The 18,123-nt window shown below is 37.1% G+C and overlaps 2 protein-coding genes across 2 annotated transcripts; one reads left to right on the forward strand and one right to left on the reverse strand.

Moving 5' to 3' along the window:
- Positions 1 to 1,264: 1,264 nt before the first annotated feature.
- kmt5aa (lysine methyltransferase 5Aa) lies at positions 1,265 to 7,883 on the forward strand. The gene is made up of 7 exons (XM_056432315.1): positions 1,265 to 1,446; positions 2,885 to 3,026; positions 3,193 to 3,442; positions 3,547 to 3,634; positions 3,981 to 4,040; positions 4,366 to 4,556; positions 5,080 to 7,883. Exons 1-7 carry the CDS (start codon positions 1,438 to 1,440, stop codon positions 5,288 to 5,290), a joined length of 951 nt encoding a protein of 316 aa, XP_056288290.1. The 5' UTR covers positions 1,265 to 1,437; the 3' UTR covers positions 5,291 to 7,883.
- Positions 7,884 to 8,330: 447 nt separating this feature from the next.
- Positions 8,331 to 17,462, reverse strand: kyat1 (kynurenine aminotransferase 1). The gene is made up of 12 exons (XM_056432781.1): positions 17,318 to 17,462; positions 16,379 to 16,526; positions 15,929 to 16,078; positions 15,484 to 15,570; positions 14,753 to 14,875; positions 14,546 to 14,666; positions 14,370 to 14,446; positions 13,224 to 13,313; positions 12,767 to 12,953; positions 12,106 to 12,182; positions 11,174 to 11,260; positions 8,331 to 8,722 (listed from the first exon to the last, which is right to left on the reverse strand). The coding sequence occupies exons 1-12, from the start codon at positions 17,368 to 17,370 to the stop codon at positions 8,663 to 8,665; spliced, it is 1,260 nt and encodes a 419-aa protein (XP_056288756.1). The 5' UTR covers positions 17,371 to 17,462; the 3' UTR covers positions 8,331 to 8,662.
- Between the last annotated feature and the right edge of the window lie 661 nt (positions 17,463 to 18,123).

Consider the following 18,123-nt stretch of genomic DNA (forward strand, 5'->3'; position numbering starts at 1 on the left):
TAAAAAAGTAATATTCAGATAATGTATTTACCTCATTAAAGTATTTATGACACTGTAGAAATACTCAACTTCAAGTCCTGCTTTCAAAACCCTACTTTGGTAAAAGTACTAATACTGCACTGTGAAAATACTCCACTACAAGTAGAAGTAAAGGTCATGCATTCTAAACCTTACTTAAGTAAAAGTGTGTAATCAGTACCAGCAAACAATACTTTAAGTATGTAAGTCCTCAATGCAGAAAAATGTCCCTTGTGACTGTAAATATTAAATATTGTTGCTTCTTCCAATATTTCAGCTGCAGTTACAATGTTTGGTCGTTAAATTTATACTGAAACCTAATTTGACAGATACATATCGTGGATTAGATTAGATGAGATAAATACTTTATTCATGCTGAAAGGGGAAAAAAAGTACAATATTTCCCCTCTGTAGTAAGCATTGTGCAGAAGGGCCAATTGTGGGCTTTATACCTACAATATGGTATTTTTTACTACATTATTTTTATTTGGCAATTACGAGTTAATTTGAAGTTTCAGATTAATTAGTTTACAACAATAATGTCTAATAATGTATTCTAATACTTAACAGTTGTTTTCCTTATTTAAAATTACAGAGATTAGGGATTAACTAAGTATGAGCACAACTAAACATATAAACACAAATAAACAGTAAATACATTTAAAAAAACTTCCGTAACACTCATTATATTCTAGTTTTCTAGTTTTTAAAACATTTGAAAGTCATGAAATAGAGAGACAGGATAGAAACAATACTTGGACTAACCACTTACAGAAGTACAGTACACTGTAATAGTCAAATATAACCGGTATTTGTATTATGAATCAGAATCAGCAATATAACCGGTAATTAAAGGTAGTTGAAAATTGAAAGATAAATGTAGTACTTACCTCTGTGGTGTAGTGGAGTCAAAAGTACAATATTATGTGTAGTGAAGAGTTGTAGTGAATGGAAATACACAAGTGAAGTAAAAACACCTCTATAATGTACTAAGTCGTTTCTTTCCACAACTGACATTACTTAGAAAACAGAGTTAATTCCTGTTTAAGTTTTGATTTTCGAGCTAATAATTATATTCTTTCATTTAAAGTGCCTGTAGTCTATTATTATTATTATTACTATGATAAATAAAAAACACTACCGCTGTCGGCCTGCAGGGGGCGACATTACATCGGCTTCCCTTCCTTATTAACATGGAGAGAGAAAATGGCGGAGAGGAGCTGTGCAGGCTGCATCGGTTGAGCTGCTGGCAGTGAAACAACAACAAAAAAGGGCACCCATTCACCGTGCAAGGGGGGCCGGAATGTAGGGAGGGCACTGCCGCACGAGGAGGGCGAGGGGTAATCTCCGAACCGGTGGACACGTTAATTTATTTCATATTATTTTGTCCTCGGAAAGAGCCACGAAAACAAGTCAAACATGAGCGGGGTAAGTTTGCTTGTTCCCCCCCGCGCCGAAGTATCGGAAAGGAAAGCTAGATTGAGCGCTTTGCTAACGCTGAGTTCTCTCGGAACGAGTCGTATTTTTTTATTAAATTCTAAATTATATATCTCTGTTTTTCTTTACTGTAAGTTAGTTACAGTCGCTAAAAACGAGAAGTCTCTTTTTAATGCTAACATTAGCATCGGCGTTCCATGTGCCTGCTAGCTGAGCACATAAACATTATTTATGACATCATTTGACACCAAAGAAACCACATTTTTGTTGTTCTTTTTTTTTCTTCTGCAAGTGGGGTAAACGGTTTTAAAGTAGCTGTTGGAGTGATTTTGTTTTGGGATTTGACCAGTGGTTCGATGAGTGAGCCAAGAGGCCTTTACATTTAAAGGGGCTGATGGGTGAGTTGATGTGGGTGTGTGGAGCCAGCATGGTGCCCTCCTCGGGGCCCCACCCACACCAGCAATGGAAAGTACATTTACTCCAGCGCTGCACAGTTTTCAATGAATCTGTACTTGACTTGAATATATTTGTTTCACTTTTTATTCAAGACTACTACATTTGTCTGACGGCTTTAGTTTCTTCTTCCAGGCAGGGTTTCTTCCCCTTTTTAAAACAAATACTGTTTTCTGTTTACAAAATTCCTTGTGTTGAAACAAAAACACTTAAAAACTGGAACGGGCACTCGGTAGAGCGCATACCTTCGCATATCACAAGATTGGGCATTGCATTATGAACATTTTGGCATTAGTTGCGTGCCAATTGGATAGAAATTGACCCCGCTATGGTAAAAAGAAGATTTTGACCTTTTCATGACCTTGACATTGACCTTTGACCCGATCAATCCTAAAATCTAATCAAATGGTTCCCGGATAATAACCAATCATCCCACCAAATGTCATGCGATTCGGTTTAATACTTTTTGAGTTATGCGAGTAACACGCATACAAATAAATAAATACACGGCGATCAAAACATAACCTTCCGCATTTTCAATGCAAAGGTAAAAATAATAGCTTAAAATCTGGATCGACGTCATGTGCATTTGTCTTTGAATTTGTGATTGAGAGCTAAAACAACTGATAAATAGAGCGTAAACTGATTTTTGATTGTTTTTGTCACATTTCAAGCAACAATGCTCCATGTTCTCGTTTCCAGCTTCTAAAATGTTGTAACGTGAATATCTTAAGTTTGTTTTATTAGTCGTCTTTTAACATTTCTAGTGTCGCGTCTCCTTCGTGCAGGTGATTGGTTTGGATTTGCTTCTGGGTCAGAGTGTTATCTTTCTTTTTTAATAACTTGTCTATATCGGCTCTTCGGGGTGTTAATTTTGTGTTCTGGTGAGTTTGCAATGTTCTGTCTTCTGTTGTTCAACAACTTTGGATATAGTGTCAATACAAAAAAAAAAAACATCTTCTCTCTGCATTCACAGCCAATCGTATGCAATGGCCACTCAGCTGTCTTAAGCTGCAACAGGCCCTTATCACCAGCTCGTGATGACATCAAGCGGACACAGGAGGGACAGTGCTCTCCGGTGTTCTTCCAGCAAATTGATGGCCAGAGGCAGGGCGAGGGTAAGTAAGCTCCGCCTCCAGCTGAGTGTGTAAAGACTCCACGGGAGAGCAAACGGACATCTATTTATTTTGGTAGTTTTGGGAGGGTTGCGTAACAGTGAGCAGCAGCACGCTTTGACTGAAGCGCCAGGAATAAAACACCTTTTTATTCCCTCCGTCCTCGCAGGCAGGAGAACAAACTCCATCTGCATGACGCCAAAAGACTCAAAGGCCGATTTCCCAGAGATGGAGAGTAGCTACAGCCAGACCTGCCTTCGGTCCCCTGCCGAACACCCCCTGCCTCTGGGGAACAGCTTGTCTCACGCTCCCCTCCACGTTGCCAACAACAACAACAACAGCAGCAGCGTCGCCCTCCACGGCCTCCAGCTACGAGGCTCGCGCCTCAAGGTCAAGGGAAAGAAATGCACGCTAAGAAGGTACGTCCTGAGTATTGACGCGTTTTTAAATTGAGGGTGTCCTCTCAATGGACCTGATCTGAGCGATAGTTATTCACATCGTTTTTCGTTGTTTTCCACTTCAGTGCAGGCGGGAAAAACTCCCAAAACCGAAAGGTTACCGACTACTATCCAATAAGGCGAAGCTCAAGAAAGAGTAAAACAGAGCTCAAGGTAAGTCGATTTTAACCTATTGGCATGAATACAAGATGATTATGTAACTAGCCTGTTACTTTGTTTAGTCTGTAAGAGTTACTGATTATTTTGCTTCTGAATGCACATTTTTTTTCTTCACTAAAGTAATCAATAAAGCAACACACCATCTTAATAATTACAAATGAACCAGGAAGTTAATCTCCATCAATAACTCATCTTTAGCAGCGAAACCATTTTATTAAAGCGATTTCTATGCCACCATCTTTAAATATTTTACTGCTTTTCTGCTCTGTGAAGTTTTGATGACTTCCCAAAAAGGTGTGTGTGTGTGTGTGTGTCATCTCACGTTTTTTTTTTCCCCCAGTGTGAAGAAAAGAAGCTCATCGACGATCTCATCACAAAGGGAATAGAAGAAGGATTGGAGGTGCAAATGTTTTTTCTTTAAAAATTCTTCTGTTTGCTTCGACCAATTGAGCGCTTGAAATTAACACAAAGGTAATTAATCAGATTCACACATGGCTCCGCCCCTTTTCACTCTCACACTGTTGTGCAAATTCAACCAGAGAAGTGAAACTGGGTGTTGGTCACATGATTAATCACGCTGATGACCAGCGCATGAATATGTATAGGATGATGCCTGGAAGTTGACTGAGATGGAAATGATTGCAAAATAAAATCAATGCCAGCTTTGTTCTCCCCTGATTAAAGTGGAAAAGATCACCATCTCTTCTGTTCCGTTGTATTTTTAGGTGCAGGATATAGAAGGAAAGGGGAGAGGGGTGTTTTCCACGCGGTGTTTTCAGAAAGGCGAGTACGTGGTCGAGTACCACGGAGACCTGCTGGAGATCACCGATGCCAAATCGAGGGAGGCCGAATACGCTCAAGACCCGCTAACTGGCTGCTACATGTACTACTTCCAGTACCTCAGCAAGACATACTGGTACGATGCATTCTACGCCGGTCCACTTTTTAGGGATTACCGCAACATTTAAGAACTTTCTGCACGCTTCGGCTTTGTGGTCTTCTGTCATAAAATGTCCTTTTATCCGGTTCAAAGAAATATTTATATATATAAATATATATATATACTCGACTATATAAAATAAATGATTATTATTATTTATTATTATATGTATATATTTTTCTTTACTGGTTGAAGGATTCTAGTCGATCTTAAGTTATCAGAGAATAAGTGTGTGTTTGAGAGAAAAATAAACCCTGCACCATAAACACTGAAGGAATCCCACCGGCTGCAATGGAGACAACAACTCCTCCTCGCTGCTTCACTAAACTTACTTTTTATTGCTGGTTTGATTGAGAGAAAATTACTTTCAAGGATCTCAGCGAGGATATTCACGTTTTGCAATTAAATGTATATGAGCTTTTTGGTGAATATCTCCTAAACCGCCGAGGTGCGTTGTATATTTTCCAGACTAAATGCTCACCGCGTGTGTTTTCAACAGTGTGGACGCCACGAGAGAGACCGGTCGCAAGGGCAGGCTGATCAATCACAGCAAAACCGGGAACTGCCAAACTAAACTGCACGACATCAACGGGGACCCTCACCTCATCCTCGTTGCCTCTCGCGACGTCGACGAGGGCGAGGAGTTGCTCTACGACTACGGAGACCGCAGTAAGGCCTCCATCGCAGCTCACCCGTGGCTCAAATCCTGAAGAAAAAAAACGACAAAAAAGGGAAACTCCCTCAGTAACACCTGTGTTTGTCATTCGCTAGTGTACAAAATGCCTTAGGAACAGAGTGTGTACCCTTTTTGTTCCAATATTGAGGTGGGATGGGGTGTCGACGGGTCACGTATCGCATCTCGATTTAATGTCCGTCTGCTTTTGTCGGATGACATCTGTACTTTTTGTTTATGTGTATATGAAACATTCTGGTTGTTTTGCAGCACATTTCTTTTGTACATTTTGTATTATCTATAGTCTAATGCTTCTACAGCATGCAGGTGGTAGTTAATGCTCTGCGTTTTTATACTGCGATTTTTTTCTTAATTAGACGTTAGATACTTAGCAATACGTACACGTCCCCGGAGCCCGTTTTCTTTATCTTTTCTTCTTTTTTTTGGAAATCTGCAAGAACTATGAGATGCAAATTATTAATATATTCGGTTCACGTGGAATTTGATTTCAGCCAAACAATCTACCATTGTTTAGTGGAGGTGTGATAGTTTACCAAAGGCATGGTACAGTTGCATTTTTTTGTGGTGAAAACAAGTATTCGTGTTGAACATACCGACTCAAATTCATATTTCTTTTTTAATGCTTTCTTTTTTTTAAACCTATAATGTATTTTTTAATATTGAAGACGATATCTACAGTATATTCTGTATGTGTATGACTGTTTATTAGGTAAACATCTAATAATATAAATAGATTTCGACTGGTCAGCGTTCACAGCTTTCAAATCTCCTTTATTTAATGTCACATTAAATTCACAACATATATAACTGCACTATGTACTGTAAATATATTTATTCGCGGTTTGGTGGATCTGGTTTAAAGTAATAGGGTTTTTTTGGACATGTCTTTAAATATCTGCCAAATCGCCTAAAAGGTAGCCCAGTTTTTTTGACAGTCGACACTTTAGCCTAATTTTAGTGTAACATACTCACAACTGGATCCAAAACAAAGTCTGAAGGAGCCAAAATGATCATGAGCCGCCTTAAACTCTTCCTAATAAGATAGAAAGTAGCTGTCATGTTTCAAACAGCCCAGTCTCGCAGATTTTGTTCTCTTTGGTAGCCCCCCCCCTCCCGGTCTTTATGCTAAGCTAACTGTCAAAGATGTCAAACTCTTCCTTTTAACATCCAAACTAAAACAAAATTGTTTTGCTTCAGGTGAACCGTGTCTTTGGTGAACTGTTACACTCCGACTGTGTATATCTTTGCAGGTCTTCTACACGTGTGTGTGTGTCCCCTCACAGAATATTGTTCCATGTGAAAGCATTCTAACAGCTGAACTGCCAACGGGTCTTTTTATTTATTTAATATATTACTAGTTTCTTCTTCTTTAAATGTGTTTTCCATCAATTGTAGCTCAAAGAAATATACCCCAAAATTGTAACATTAACATTGATTTTTATTTCATGTGTCCTCACCTAGAAATACATTGTGAGACTAATTTATTTTATTTTAGCTAATTGGAATTAAGTACTTTAACTATTTCTTTACGAACATTTCCATTTTATGAATCATTTGAAAAACAGAATCAAATTTATAGTATTTAATCTTGAATTATTGCACTACTTTGATCAAATTAGTATATAAAGATAAATTGGCCACAGCAGTGCAAGTTACATTTGAATAAAATGGAAGTGTTTAAATCAGACTATATAATACGTTTTTTATTTTTTATTACCGTTAATAAATCCAATGAATCCAAAACCAACATGTGACAGACTTAGAAAAACACACATAATTCCTGTTAGATACTTTACTGATGGTTGTGTTTTCTTTCATGTGATTTAATAATGGTGCTAAATATATGTAAATACATTAACATGACAGGCCAAAATGCATTTCAAATCATATTCATATACATTATTCAACATTCATTGTTTGAATTCTGTACAAGAATTTGTCAAGAGTAGACTTTTATGAATAAAGTAGAAACCTATCTAGCGTTACAACACATGTATTTTTATCGTGTTGTACAGCACCGTCTCCTCTTTTAGGTGCTGTTTGTATTAATGCAAGAATTATCTTTCATTATTATTTTTTAAGGATTCATTTCTAGTTCTTTAGGCAATGCATCATCTCTGTAGCTGTTTAGGTGTTACAGATGTAAACAAAATAATGAAAAATACTTCTTAAAAGTTTCCAAAATATGTATATTATTGAATATCAGGATTATTTTTTAATTCCCTATCTTAATGGTTTTAAAATATCGTAAATAATCAGTGTTGATACGAAGAGCGGTTGCATTATGTGTTATGGATAAAACACACTTCAGGAAACACATTTACATTTTGACTTCTCAACACTTCCCAGTAGCATTGTGTGAAATCATTTTATTCTCAAACAAACATGTTATTTTTTCTTTTTAACTGTATAATTTATGGAATAATACCAGAAGAGGCTAAACTGACCTGTTGGCCATTTTTAGGGCATAATAGATTTCTGCTGTTGTAGCGTTGAATACATCTTAATGCTGGGGTTCAAGGCATCAATGAATAAAGATGTAATATGCAAGGAAACGGGAGTCGGCATCTGATTTGTTCGTGTTAAAATAAATGATTACAACTGTTGAACGAGTACACATTTTATACACGCGTCGCAGATGAGCCTATATCCCAGAATGCATTTCGCACCAGCGACAGGGAGAAAATACACAACTGAAAGTTTACTTTTTGTAAATACTACTGTTGTTAAGTCACGGAATGTAATATTAGGATGTTTCAAGCCGAGAAGTTAGTTGTTTAAGTGAGCCAACGAACATATGCAACCTTGATCTTTATCTCTGAAATCTACATCTGTTTAATAATTGAAACCAAATGGAATACAATTTAAAGAGTAAACTATCAATCAACCATATCAATCACACAAAAAACTCTTAATTTGCTGGCTTCATATGAGCTCAGCGTACGTATTTCCTTAGCTCTGGTTGGCGGCCAATTCACATCGAAAATTATATTTCAAGAAATTATTATTATCTCCATCAAAGTACACACCTGGATTCAAAAACCTTTACAATCGTATTCACCGTTCACATCGGTCCATGTAGTGTAACACTGTTTATTTATAGTTATTAACACATTAACACATGAACACAGTTGCTGCAAATGCCTCAAAATATGCTAGAAATACGACTCTTATTGACGGAATATCAACATTTCTGTTTAAAATTCCTTAAAAACTTTATTTATTTACTTGAGTGTTTCGCATCAAATATTCTCACAGGAACATTTACAACGAATTTTCTTCTAAAAGCCTGAGTAGTTACAAAAAGCGTATTAATATTTGGAGAACACTGTCTTTAAGCAAGAGGCACCCTAAGACGGTTACAAATAAATGGGTAATGCTTCACGTTTTACTGCGTCTGACTCCACTTCCTTAAGATGTCCTCTGCTGCCTTCAGGGTGGAGTCCTCCTGTCAGACAACGAGAGGGAGCGCGGGTCAAAGGGCGAGGCGGCAGAAGGCCAAAGGTCAAGTCCATTTCAACGCACCCAATTGGGTGCATTTTTTATATTGTGTTTTAAACTGTCTATATCATTATAATAAACAGGAGCAAATATATTGATGTTGTACACTACCGTTCAAAAGTTTGGGATCACTGAGACAATTTTGTGTCTTCCATGAAAAATCACACTTTTATTTATCAAATGAATATAAAATGTAGTCAATACATTGACAAGGTTAGAAATAATGATTAATATTTGAAGTATTAATTTTGTTCTACAAACTTCAAGCTCAAAGGAAGGCCAGTTGTATAGCTTATATCACCAGCATAACTGTTTTCAGCTGTGCTAACATAATTGCAAGGGTTTTCTAATCAGATATTAGTCTTCTAAGGCGATTAGCAAACACAATGTACCATTAGAACACTGGAGTGATCGTTGATGGAAATGGGCCTCTATACACCTCTGGAGATATTTCATTAGAAACCAGACACTTCCACCTAGAATAGTCATTTACCACATTAACAATGTAGAGAGTGTATTTCTGATTCATTTAATGTTATCTTTATTGGAAAAAACAGTGCTTTTCTTTGAAAAATAAAGTCATTTCTAAGTGATCCCAAACTTTTGAACGGTAGTGTACATCACATTAAAGAAGACAACTTGGGTTAAAAGTATCAGTGAGCCATTTCAACACAACACAAACACCAACTAAAGTAAAAGTACAAATATCTTAATCATAATTGTGGCAGTAGTCGGCCCACTCAAAACGTTTCCGGAACTAGCGACATGTAGCTTCGTGCTATCGTTAAAAAAAAAACGTTAGAAAGCAAGAGGACTTCACACCGATTCTAAATATCTTTACAGAATCCTTCTGCACCAAAGTATCACGGAGATATAAGACAAAGGACACAGAAATATTAATCGCTTCATAGCTTTAGTTTACAGCCAGCAAATTCAACTTACTTTTGTTCTTGAGAAGAAGAAAAAAGGAGATATCTGCGCGCGCAACAGCTGCGCTGTGACAGATCCAAAAACCGGCTTTACGCGCAGCACACACGCGCACAGCACCACTTTGTTTTATCGTTTTTTTATCTTTGGTTTACTGTTTTAAAGCCACAGAATGATGTATTTGGATGTATTAAACACCTAAAGTAAAAGTGAAAAGAAAGAAATGGTTTGGTACATGAGAAAAGTCAAATGGCACAGATGGTGCTCCAATGTGCCCAAATGCACATTTTAGAGACCTCGCCTAAATTCTCTTTACTAAAAACTCTCCAACTATTGTTCTGCTTTATGTTTTCTGAGTCTTACTTTGCAGAGAGTCTGTTCACAAGTTGTGTTATTATCTGGGTCAGGCACGTGCACAGACATTTTGGGGGGCAGGTGCTCAAACCCCCCCAAAAGGGCACCCATCGGCAAAATGATTTTTCTCTTGATCACTGTAACTTGAAGTTAAGTAATTGGTTGCTAGGAAACAACTGAAACACATCGTGTCGTGAGAAGACATGAGAGCTGAACAAAATGACATATTACAATTTGTTTTTATTTACAAAACATTAGGAGCGAAAAAATGCCATATAATAAACGACTTACTAACCTCGACCGCTCGGATGAAAAGAGTAAATGCAAGAAAAAACAACACTTGTAATAACTACTTACTAACCCAGAGTGAGGTCATGCCGGGAAATATCAGACTGAGGCATTATAACGTTTTCACGGAAGTCTGATATTTCCTGGCATGACCTCATTCTCAATTAGTAAGTATAGTTATTACAAGTGTTGTTTTTTCTTGCGTTTACTGCGCTCTAAGTGGAGGAGGGAGGGCCCCGACAGATATCCATACACATTTGGGGGGACTTGATGACAGAGAGTAACTTTATTTCTTAAATACTGATAATGAAGAGAACATGTGGCTCCAGCAGAAAGGGCACTTTTCTCATCCAGGGCAAAAGGGCTGGTGCTTGAGCACCACTAGGGCTCTATCTGTGCACGTGCCTGATCTGGGTGATTTTAGGCCTTTGCTGTGCATCCATCCAGGAGATATTCATCCTGAAAGTGCTTTTTTTTCTAATCGAACCTGAAACTTCTATTTTCATAGAAGTTTCATCTTTATTTACTCTTAACCAGTAACATATACAGGACTGTCTCAGAAAATTAGAATATTGTGATAAAGTTCTTTTTTTTGTAATAATTAAAAAAAAAAAAAAATGCATTCTGGATTCATTACAAATCATATCATATTTTATAATATTGCAATTTTTTTATTATTTTAATATTGCTGGCTTAAGAAAACTCTATACTAATATTTACACATCTGAACCAAAGCTCACATGTGTTACCTTTATTATAACACCAACATTATTCAAATAGCTTTTGTGGTTGCAGAGCGACACCCTTTTTAGGAGGTTAATTACGTTACCTTGACGAAACAGAAGCGAATGTATTTGCTAAACTCCCGGCTGTGCTCGGGGCTGAAGAACGTGGAGACGGGGATGGTTGCTAAACCCTGTGTGCAAAAGAAATGATGACAACATTACAACGGAAATAAAAACTTTTTTTTTGGGTGAATAGGTATTAAAAGTTGAGGTAAAGGGTGCTGTCCGGAGAGCTTCATTTCACTGAGAAAAGGCAACATTTGAAATTGGTTTTCGGAAGTATTCTTGATTCACTTCCATCAAAAACCTCAAAAGTTGAGCATTTATGAGCAAAATCAAGCACTTTGTTTTCATCCTGGACCGGAAGGAGACGTTGTCTCCATGATATTTGTTTAGCTCACTGTCCGTTGGTGCCTCATAATGTTCTCGACTTGTTTGATAAAGCACCTGCTGAACGTCCCCCTTTTTGTGTTTACTTTTTATTTATTTATCTGGTTGATGAACATGCTCCACCGAAGTAAAATGCTGCACAAAGACACCTATACCCTCACTTTGTATTTCCATTTAATGTGCTACATCTTCAAGAGGAATGTCTTAAAGCAGGGGTGTCAAACTCATTTTCACCGTGGGCCACATCAGCTTCATGGCTGCCCTCAAAGGGTTAATACTGAAACATATAAACGTATAAAATACTCCCGAACATATAACCCTCTTTGCATTTGATTATTGTTTATTTGAGTGTAGAAATATTGTACATAAGAAAATGTCTCTAATATTACAACATAAATCCATTTAATTTGAAACCTTCAAAATAAAAGCACGGGATATTTTTCTTTAATTTCTTTAAGAAAAGTTGATCATATGTCTTTCAAGCCGTCAGGGGTCACGTAAAATGATGCGGCGGGCCGAATTTGGCACGTGGGCCTTGTGTTTGACACCTGTGTCTTAAAGTATTAAATGAATGATTAATATTAACCTTCTCTTTCGTGAGCCATCTCACAAATGTGAAGTCCTTGGGTTCATCCTCGTTGCCCTGGTCACTCAAGTCCACCTCTGTTAACAACAAACAATTAGACAAGTGGAAAAAATAAAATTGTGTATATATGTACACTACCGTTTAAAAGTTTGAGGTCACCCAGACAATTTCCTGTTTTCCATGAAAACTCTCACTTTTATTTATCAAATGAACAGAACATATAGTCAAGACATTGATAAGGTTATAAATAATGATTTTTATTTGAAATTTTAATTTTGTTCTTCAAACTCGTCGCTCAAAGGAAGGTCAGTTGTATAGCTTCTCTCACCAGCATAACTGTTTTCAGCTGCGCTCACATAAAAAGGGGTTTTAATGGTTTTCTAACCCTCCGTTAGTCTTCTAAGGCGATAACACAATGTGCCATTAGAACACTGGAGATGGGCCTCTAGACACCTCTGTAGAGATTTCATAAAAAAACAGAGAATAGTCATTTACCACATTAACAATGTCGTATTTCTGGTTAATTTAATGTTATCTTCTCCGGAAAAAAGTGCTTTTCTTTGAATAATAAGGACATTTCTAAGTGATCCCAAACATTTGACAGGAGTGTGTATTCCTAAGTTTTGTTATTTGAAGCCGGTGTTTGTTCTTCTTCACTCACTGACAGACGAGATGTCTGCGATCATAAAGTAGCCTCCCTCCGGCATGACGGGCTGCAGCCCCACGCTCCCCAGGCACGAGGCCAGTTTCTGCCTCTTCCGGTGCAGCATCGCAGGCAGCTGCTGGAAGTAGCTCTCCGGAGTGCCAAACAGCTCGTACTCTCTCTCAAGCCCACGAGCCACGGCCTCCTGTTGAAGGCGTGGAGTGGAGGAAAAGAGCAACAATGTGGAAATAAGATACGTTTCAATGACGTGGATTATGTTGAATTGAAAATTGTGACCAGATTGTTTTGATAAGCAGGAGAATAAATGTTTTCTGGGAGCAAAGTTACTCATTATTGTTTTATTTGATAACAGCATCAGATAGATTTGGGATTGCCCGGCTAGATTTCCCCCTTTTTTGTGTGATTTAGGTCGTAGCTTCAAAAGAGATATAATCTTAAAGTTGTCGGTGTTTACCTGAGTAACTGTAGGACATTGGTACACAGAGCCCTGGTGGATGATTTTCAGGTATTTCATGTTGTGAGCAGAGGTGATGGCCCATCCGAGCTGAGAAGAACAAACAGCTCATCATAACAACGTGCAGGAAGGGAAGCCCGAAGTGGACCCCATTCATACGTTGATGTCACAAGTTAATTATGTTGCTTTACGAGACAATGTGTCATAGCGGAAGGCAGCGGAAGGATTCACTTTCGAAATATTGTTATAGGTACATACAAAACACAAACTATATAACTATTTTATTTATATATATATATATATATATATATATATATATATATATTAATATATTACGTTTTTTTCAATATAAAATCAAACATTTGAAAATGTGTTTCCAGGTGTTTCGAGTTAATTAGATCATTTCAAGTTTTTTTTTTATACCCTACTAGTATATTTTTTCATGAATATTTAGATTTAGATATTTGATATTTGAGTTTTTAAAAAATCATAATAATAAATATTAAAAGAATAAAAAATTGCATTTTTGCTGATTTTGTTAATGAATCAGATGATGTGCATTTTTTTTTTTTTTTTTTTTACAGACAGAAAATAAAGAATCATAACAATTAATTTTTTTTTTCTGAGACAGTCCTGTATATACATTATTTTATTTTGTAAATATATTTTTAATTTAATTTTAATACATATACAATGTTTACATTTTATATACATATATATATATTTGTATGTCGTATATATATTTCTTAATATATATATTTCTTAATATATATATATATATATACTGTATATATATAAATATATTGATATGGAGAGAGAGATCTTTTTTCATATATATATATATATATAATATTCCATGGATTATATTAGGAAGGTGTAAAACAATCACTAAATCTTACAGATTTTGGTCGCTTCTCTCAGAAGAAAATACCTTTTATTTTCCCCTGATAAAGAAATATTTTGTTTTATCTCTAAGACGGCAATAATTATTTTCTTCAGATAATGATAAGTATCAACTTGTGATCTCGAGATAACAATATATATTTTGAAATTTTGCCGTATGGCCATTCGTATGTCAGTATGGCCATTTCGTAAGTATGTCAGTATGTCGTAAAACATGAAATACTCCCACAGCTTGTGCGTTACCTTCCAGCCGGTGGCACTGAAGGTCTTTCCTGCACTGCTGATGGTGACGGTCCGCTCCCACATGCCAGGAAGGCTGGCTGTCAACACGTCAACACGTAAACACGTCAACACGTCACCAACATGAATCATGTGCAGCTCCACACTCTGTGTGCGTTGTGTTGAACTCTGGATCTCACCTATCTTCACATGCTTGTTCCCATCATAGGTCAGCCACTCGTACACCTCGTCGCTGATGCACAGGACGTCGTGTTTGATGCACAGATCAGCGATCATCTGGAGCTCCTCCGTCTTAAAAACCTGCAATGGACATAAATGTGTGACAGGCCTTCACATTGTGTTCATCCGGCTTCACAAAGAGACACTTCTCTGGGGAAAGGTCTCACTTTGCCCAGTGGGTTGTTGGGGCTGTTGATGATGATGGCTTTTGTGCATGGAGTGAATTTACTGGCCAGCTCCTCTGCACAAAGTACCCAGTCTCCACTGGATAGGACGCCACTCCCCTCCACCTTCTTGAATTGCATGAAAATAAAATAACGATTCATTTTTAAAGGACACTACTGGTCAAAAGTTTTAGAACAGCCCCGTTTTCACAGTTTTCATTGAAATGTTCAAGTGAATAACCTGAAGGTCAAACTGCCAGAGGTTAAACAAAAGGGTTTAGGTTACCAAAAACTGAAAAATAATGCACATTTCAGAGTTATACACAAATGCCTTTTTTTCAGGGAACAAGTAATGGATTCACAACTTGCAGCTGGATGAAGATTCTGAACAATATTTAATTTCCGTTGCTATATCTGCAAAAAGGGGCTTTACTAAAATTAGATTACATCTTATTAAACAAAACGATTCCACGATTTATTTTGATCTCCAATTGTTTATTTGTTCTATGCTTTAATTTCAGAGTACATTGAGAAATGAAACTGTGTACATTTCAATAAAAACTGGAGAAATTAAGGTGTTTTAAACCTTTTGACCTTTAGTCTACATACAAACTAAAGGTGACATTTTTCAAAAGACAAATTAAGGTGTTTTAAACCTTTTGACCTTTCATCTACATACAAACTAAAGGTGACATTTTTCAAAAGACGCTCTGTAATAATATGTCACCACTCACCGGCCTCAGACAAACATAAACTGGCTTTCCTCCGGCCATCTTCACCATCGGCCGGTAGCAATCAAAGAACGGTTCGACAAGTATGACCTGAAAGAAGAATGTAAGGCTGTTAGGTTTTTTAAATTATTTGATCAAATCAGGTGAATCACATTGAGATTAAAAACTATATATTTTTAGAGAGGGTGACCTGGACGAGACAGGCGGTAACATAAGAAACACATAGTTACAAACAAAAAACACACAGAACAGACAAGTTAAAAGAAACGAAAAGTTAAGAGACGGTGACATAACAGAGTTCATTAAAAAAAACATTGACAGTCCTTTATTTAAAGGATATTAGGTAACTGAAACCACAATGAGGAGTTATTGTACACACGTTACAGTGCTGAGTTTCTTTTTCATTATTGCTGCACTGTACACCATTTACTGGGGTTGATTGTCATACCTCATCCCCTTCATCAATCAGAGCTTGGATAGCACAGAAGAGAGCCTGATAAGCTCCCGCGGTGACCAGCACTTCTTCTAAAGGATCGATCTCACGTCCCATGATCCTCCCGAAGAATTTAGCCAGAATGTGTACGAGAGGAGCGTGGCCCTGAGGAAAGGAAGCCGTCACGTTAACGAATTATCATCGTCTTTTAGAGCCAGGACTCCACATCTTTGTGCATGCTGTGGTTAAGCAGTCCATGAGTGAGTGAGAGAGGAAGACATGCATGCATTTACTGACTTATCCAATGAAAAAAACACAGTGCAAAAGAGGTTTTTATTCTCTAAGATGAATATAGAACAAACAGGTGAATTTAGGTTCACTTAGAAGATTGACGCACTTAATGATAAAGGGGAAAGTCTTTTTTTGGGACATTCACAAAAAGGATCAAAGTGTCTCGACGCGTACAAACGCTCGGGTATACTGATGCATCTGGTGTCCTCCGTTCACGGCTTTGCACAAAGCCTCTTGGATAAATTTGGGAGGGGAGAAGTCCGGAAAGCCCTGTCCAAGATTCACTGGGTTGTAGTCGGTTGCCAGTTGTGTGAACTCCAGCCTGTCGGAGCGAAGCACATCAGACATGGATTAGATTAGCAGGTAGAATACGATCAAATAAACTGTTTTACGACCACTAATCATATCCTGAGATAGACATATCGTATGTTACCGGCCTTTTGAGCATATTGAACAATTACACACACACACAAGTGAGTAAGAAATTACATATATGACAACGATCAATGCTTTAGAAGTAACGTTTAGGACACTGACTACAGTTATTTACCCAAATTACAATATATATATATATATAATTATGTAGTTTCAAGATGTAGCTATCTATTTTCCTGGACACTTTAACCTGCTGGAAATTAACTTTGGACACTGCCTTGCGTGTAAATTTAGTATTTTAGTATTAGTATTTAGTATTGTTATTGTGTTATATTTTTATTTTCTATTAATGCTCTAACCCGCTGCTGTGATCATGAAATGTCCCCACTGTGGGACTACTAAAGGAATATCTGTTAGGATCTGAGTGTTTCCTGTTTTATTTTGAAGTCCCTATCTCGTTTCCTGTTTCCCTGCTCTTCCTTCCCTGTGCTTGTCTTTTCTCTCCTAAATTAAAGAATACATTTGTCATTATTTAATTAAGAATATTAAAAGGACTGTCCAACAGACACTTATAAGGTCAATACTCTACTCTGTAAATTTAAGCAGATATTTGCAAGATTAAAAGTAAAGTAGAACCTGCATTTCATACATTTATAATCTCAATGAGGCATTTCCTGGTTAAATAAATAAAAACTAAAAAACTAATAAATAAATATCGTGTCAAGTATTATTACTCACCAAGCGGTTTTACTGGGATGGGCAGTTCTGCGTGCTTGAAGTTGTCGTGCCATGATTTCCTATATTTCCAATAAAAGCACATTTCCACGCCAAAGGTCGCCGTATATGTCAAATTACTGCAGCTGTACTCACCGTATTGATGTTTCACAAATATTACCTTCATCTGTCATATCTGATACATTCGACATTTTTAATAAAGCAGAGTTCACTTACAAGCCTGAGACGTTAGATTCTCTTCTTAGCTCCCGATATGTCGCTCGTTGGAGATGAAATGAGCCTCGCCAGTGAAGGACATGTTGCAGAGATGGAATTTAACATAAACAAATAGTCACTTTTTTTAACGGTCACATTTAAACAATGATTTCTACACAAATAATTCTAAAGCATTCATGTTCACGTGTAAGACCTTATTAGATTTAGCAAAATATTGAAATACTTTGAGATCCATCTGAAAGATGTGGTGTCAGACCGTATCTGGGAGTTTATTGTAATTGTATGTTGAAAATACAAAACTTTGTAATTGCTTCTTCATATTAGTTCATATAAATAACCTTCAACCGCGCAGTATATATTAAGAGATTTTTATTTTTGGGTTTTTTAAAATTTAAGCTACATATCATTACAACTTTAGCAAATATAAGGATTTTCTATAACAACGTTGTTTGCCATCACGCCTGGGTGGGGGGGGGGGGGGGACTGAAGTTCTGAATGTCCCCCGAGGCCTCCAACCCTCAACTTACTGATGTCGCCTGAAGTGGTTGACTGAACTTTTTATACATTTTACTCCTTGTAATTTCAAATAATGC

Source organism: Pseudoliparis swirei, chromosome 15 (assembly GCF_029220125.1).
Source record: "Pseudoliparis swirei isolate HS2019 ecotype Mariana Trench chromosome 15, NWPU_hadal_v1, whole genome shotgun sequence".
NCBI classification, from domain to species: Eukaryota; Metazoa; Chordata; class Actinopteri; order Perciformes; family Liparidae; genus Pseudoliparis; species Pseudoliparis swirei.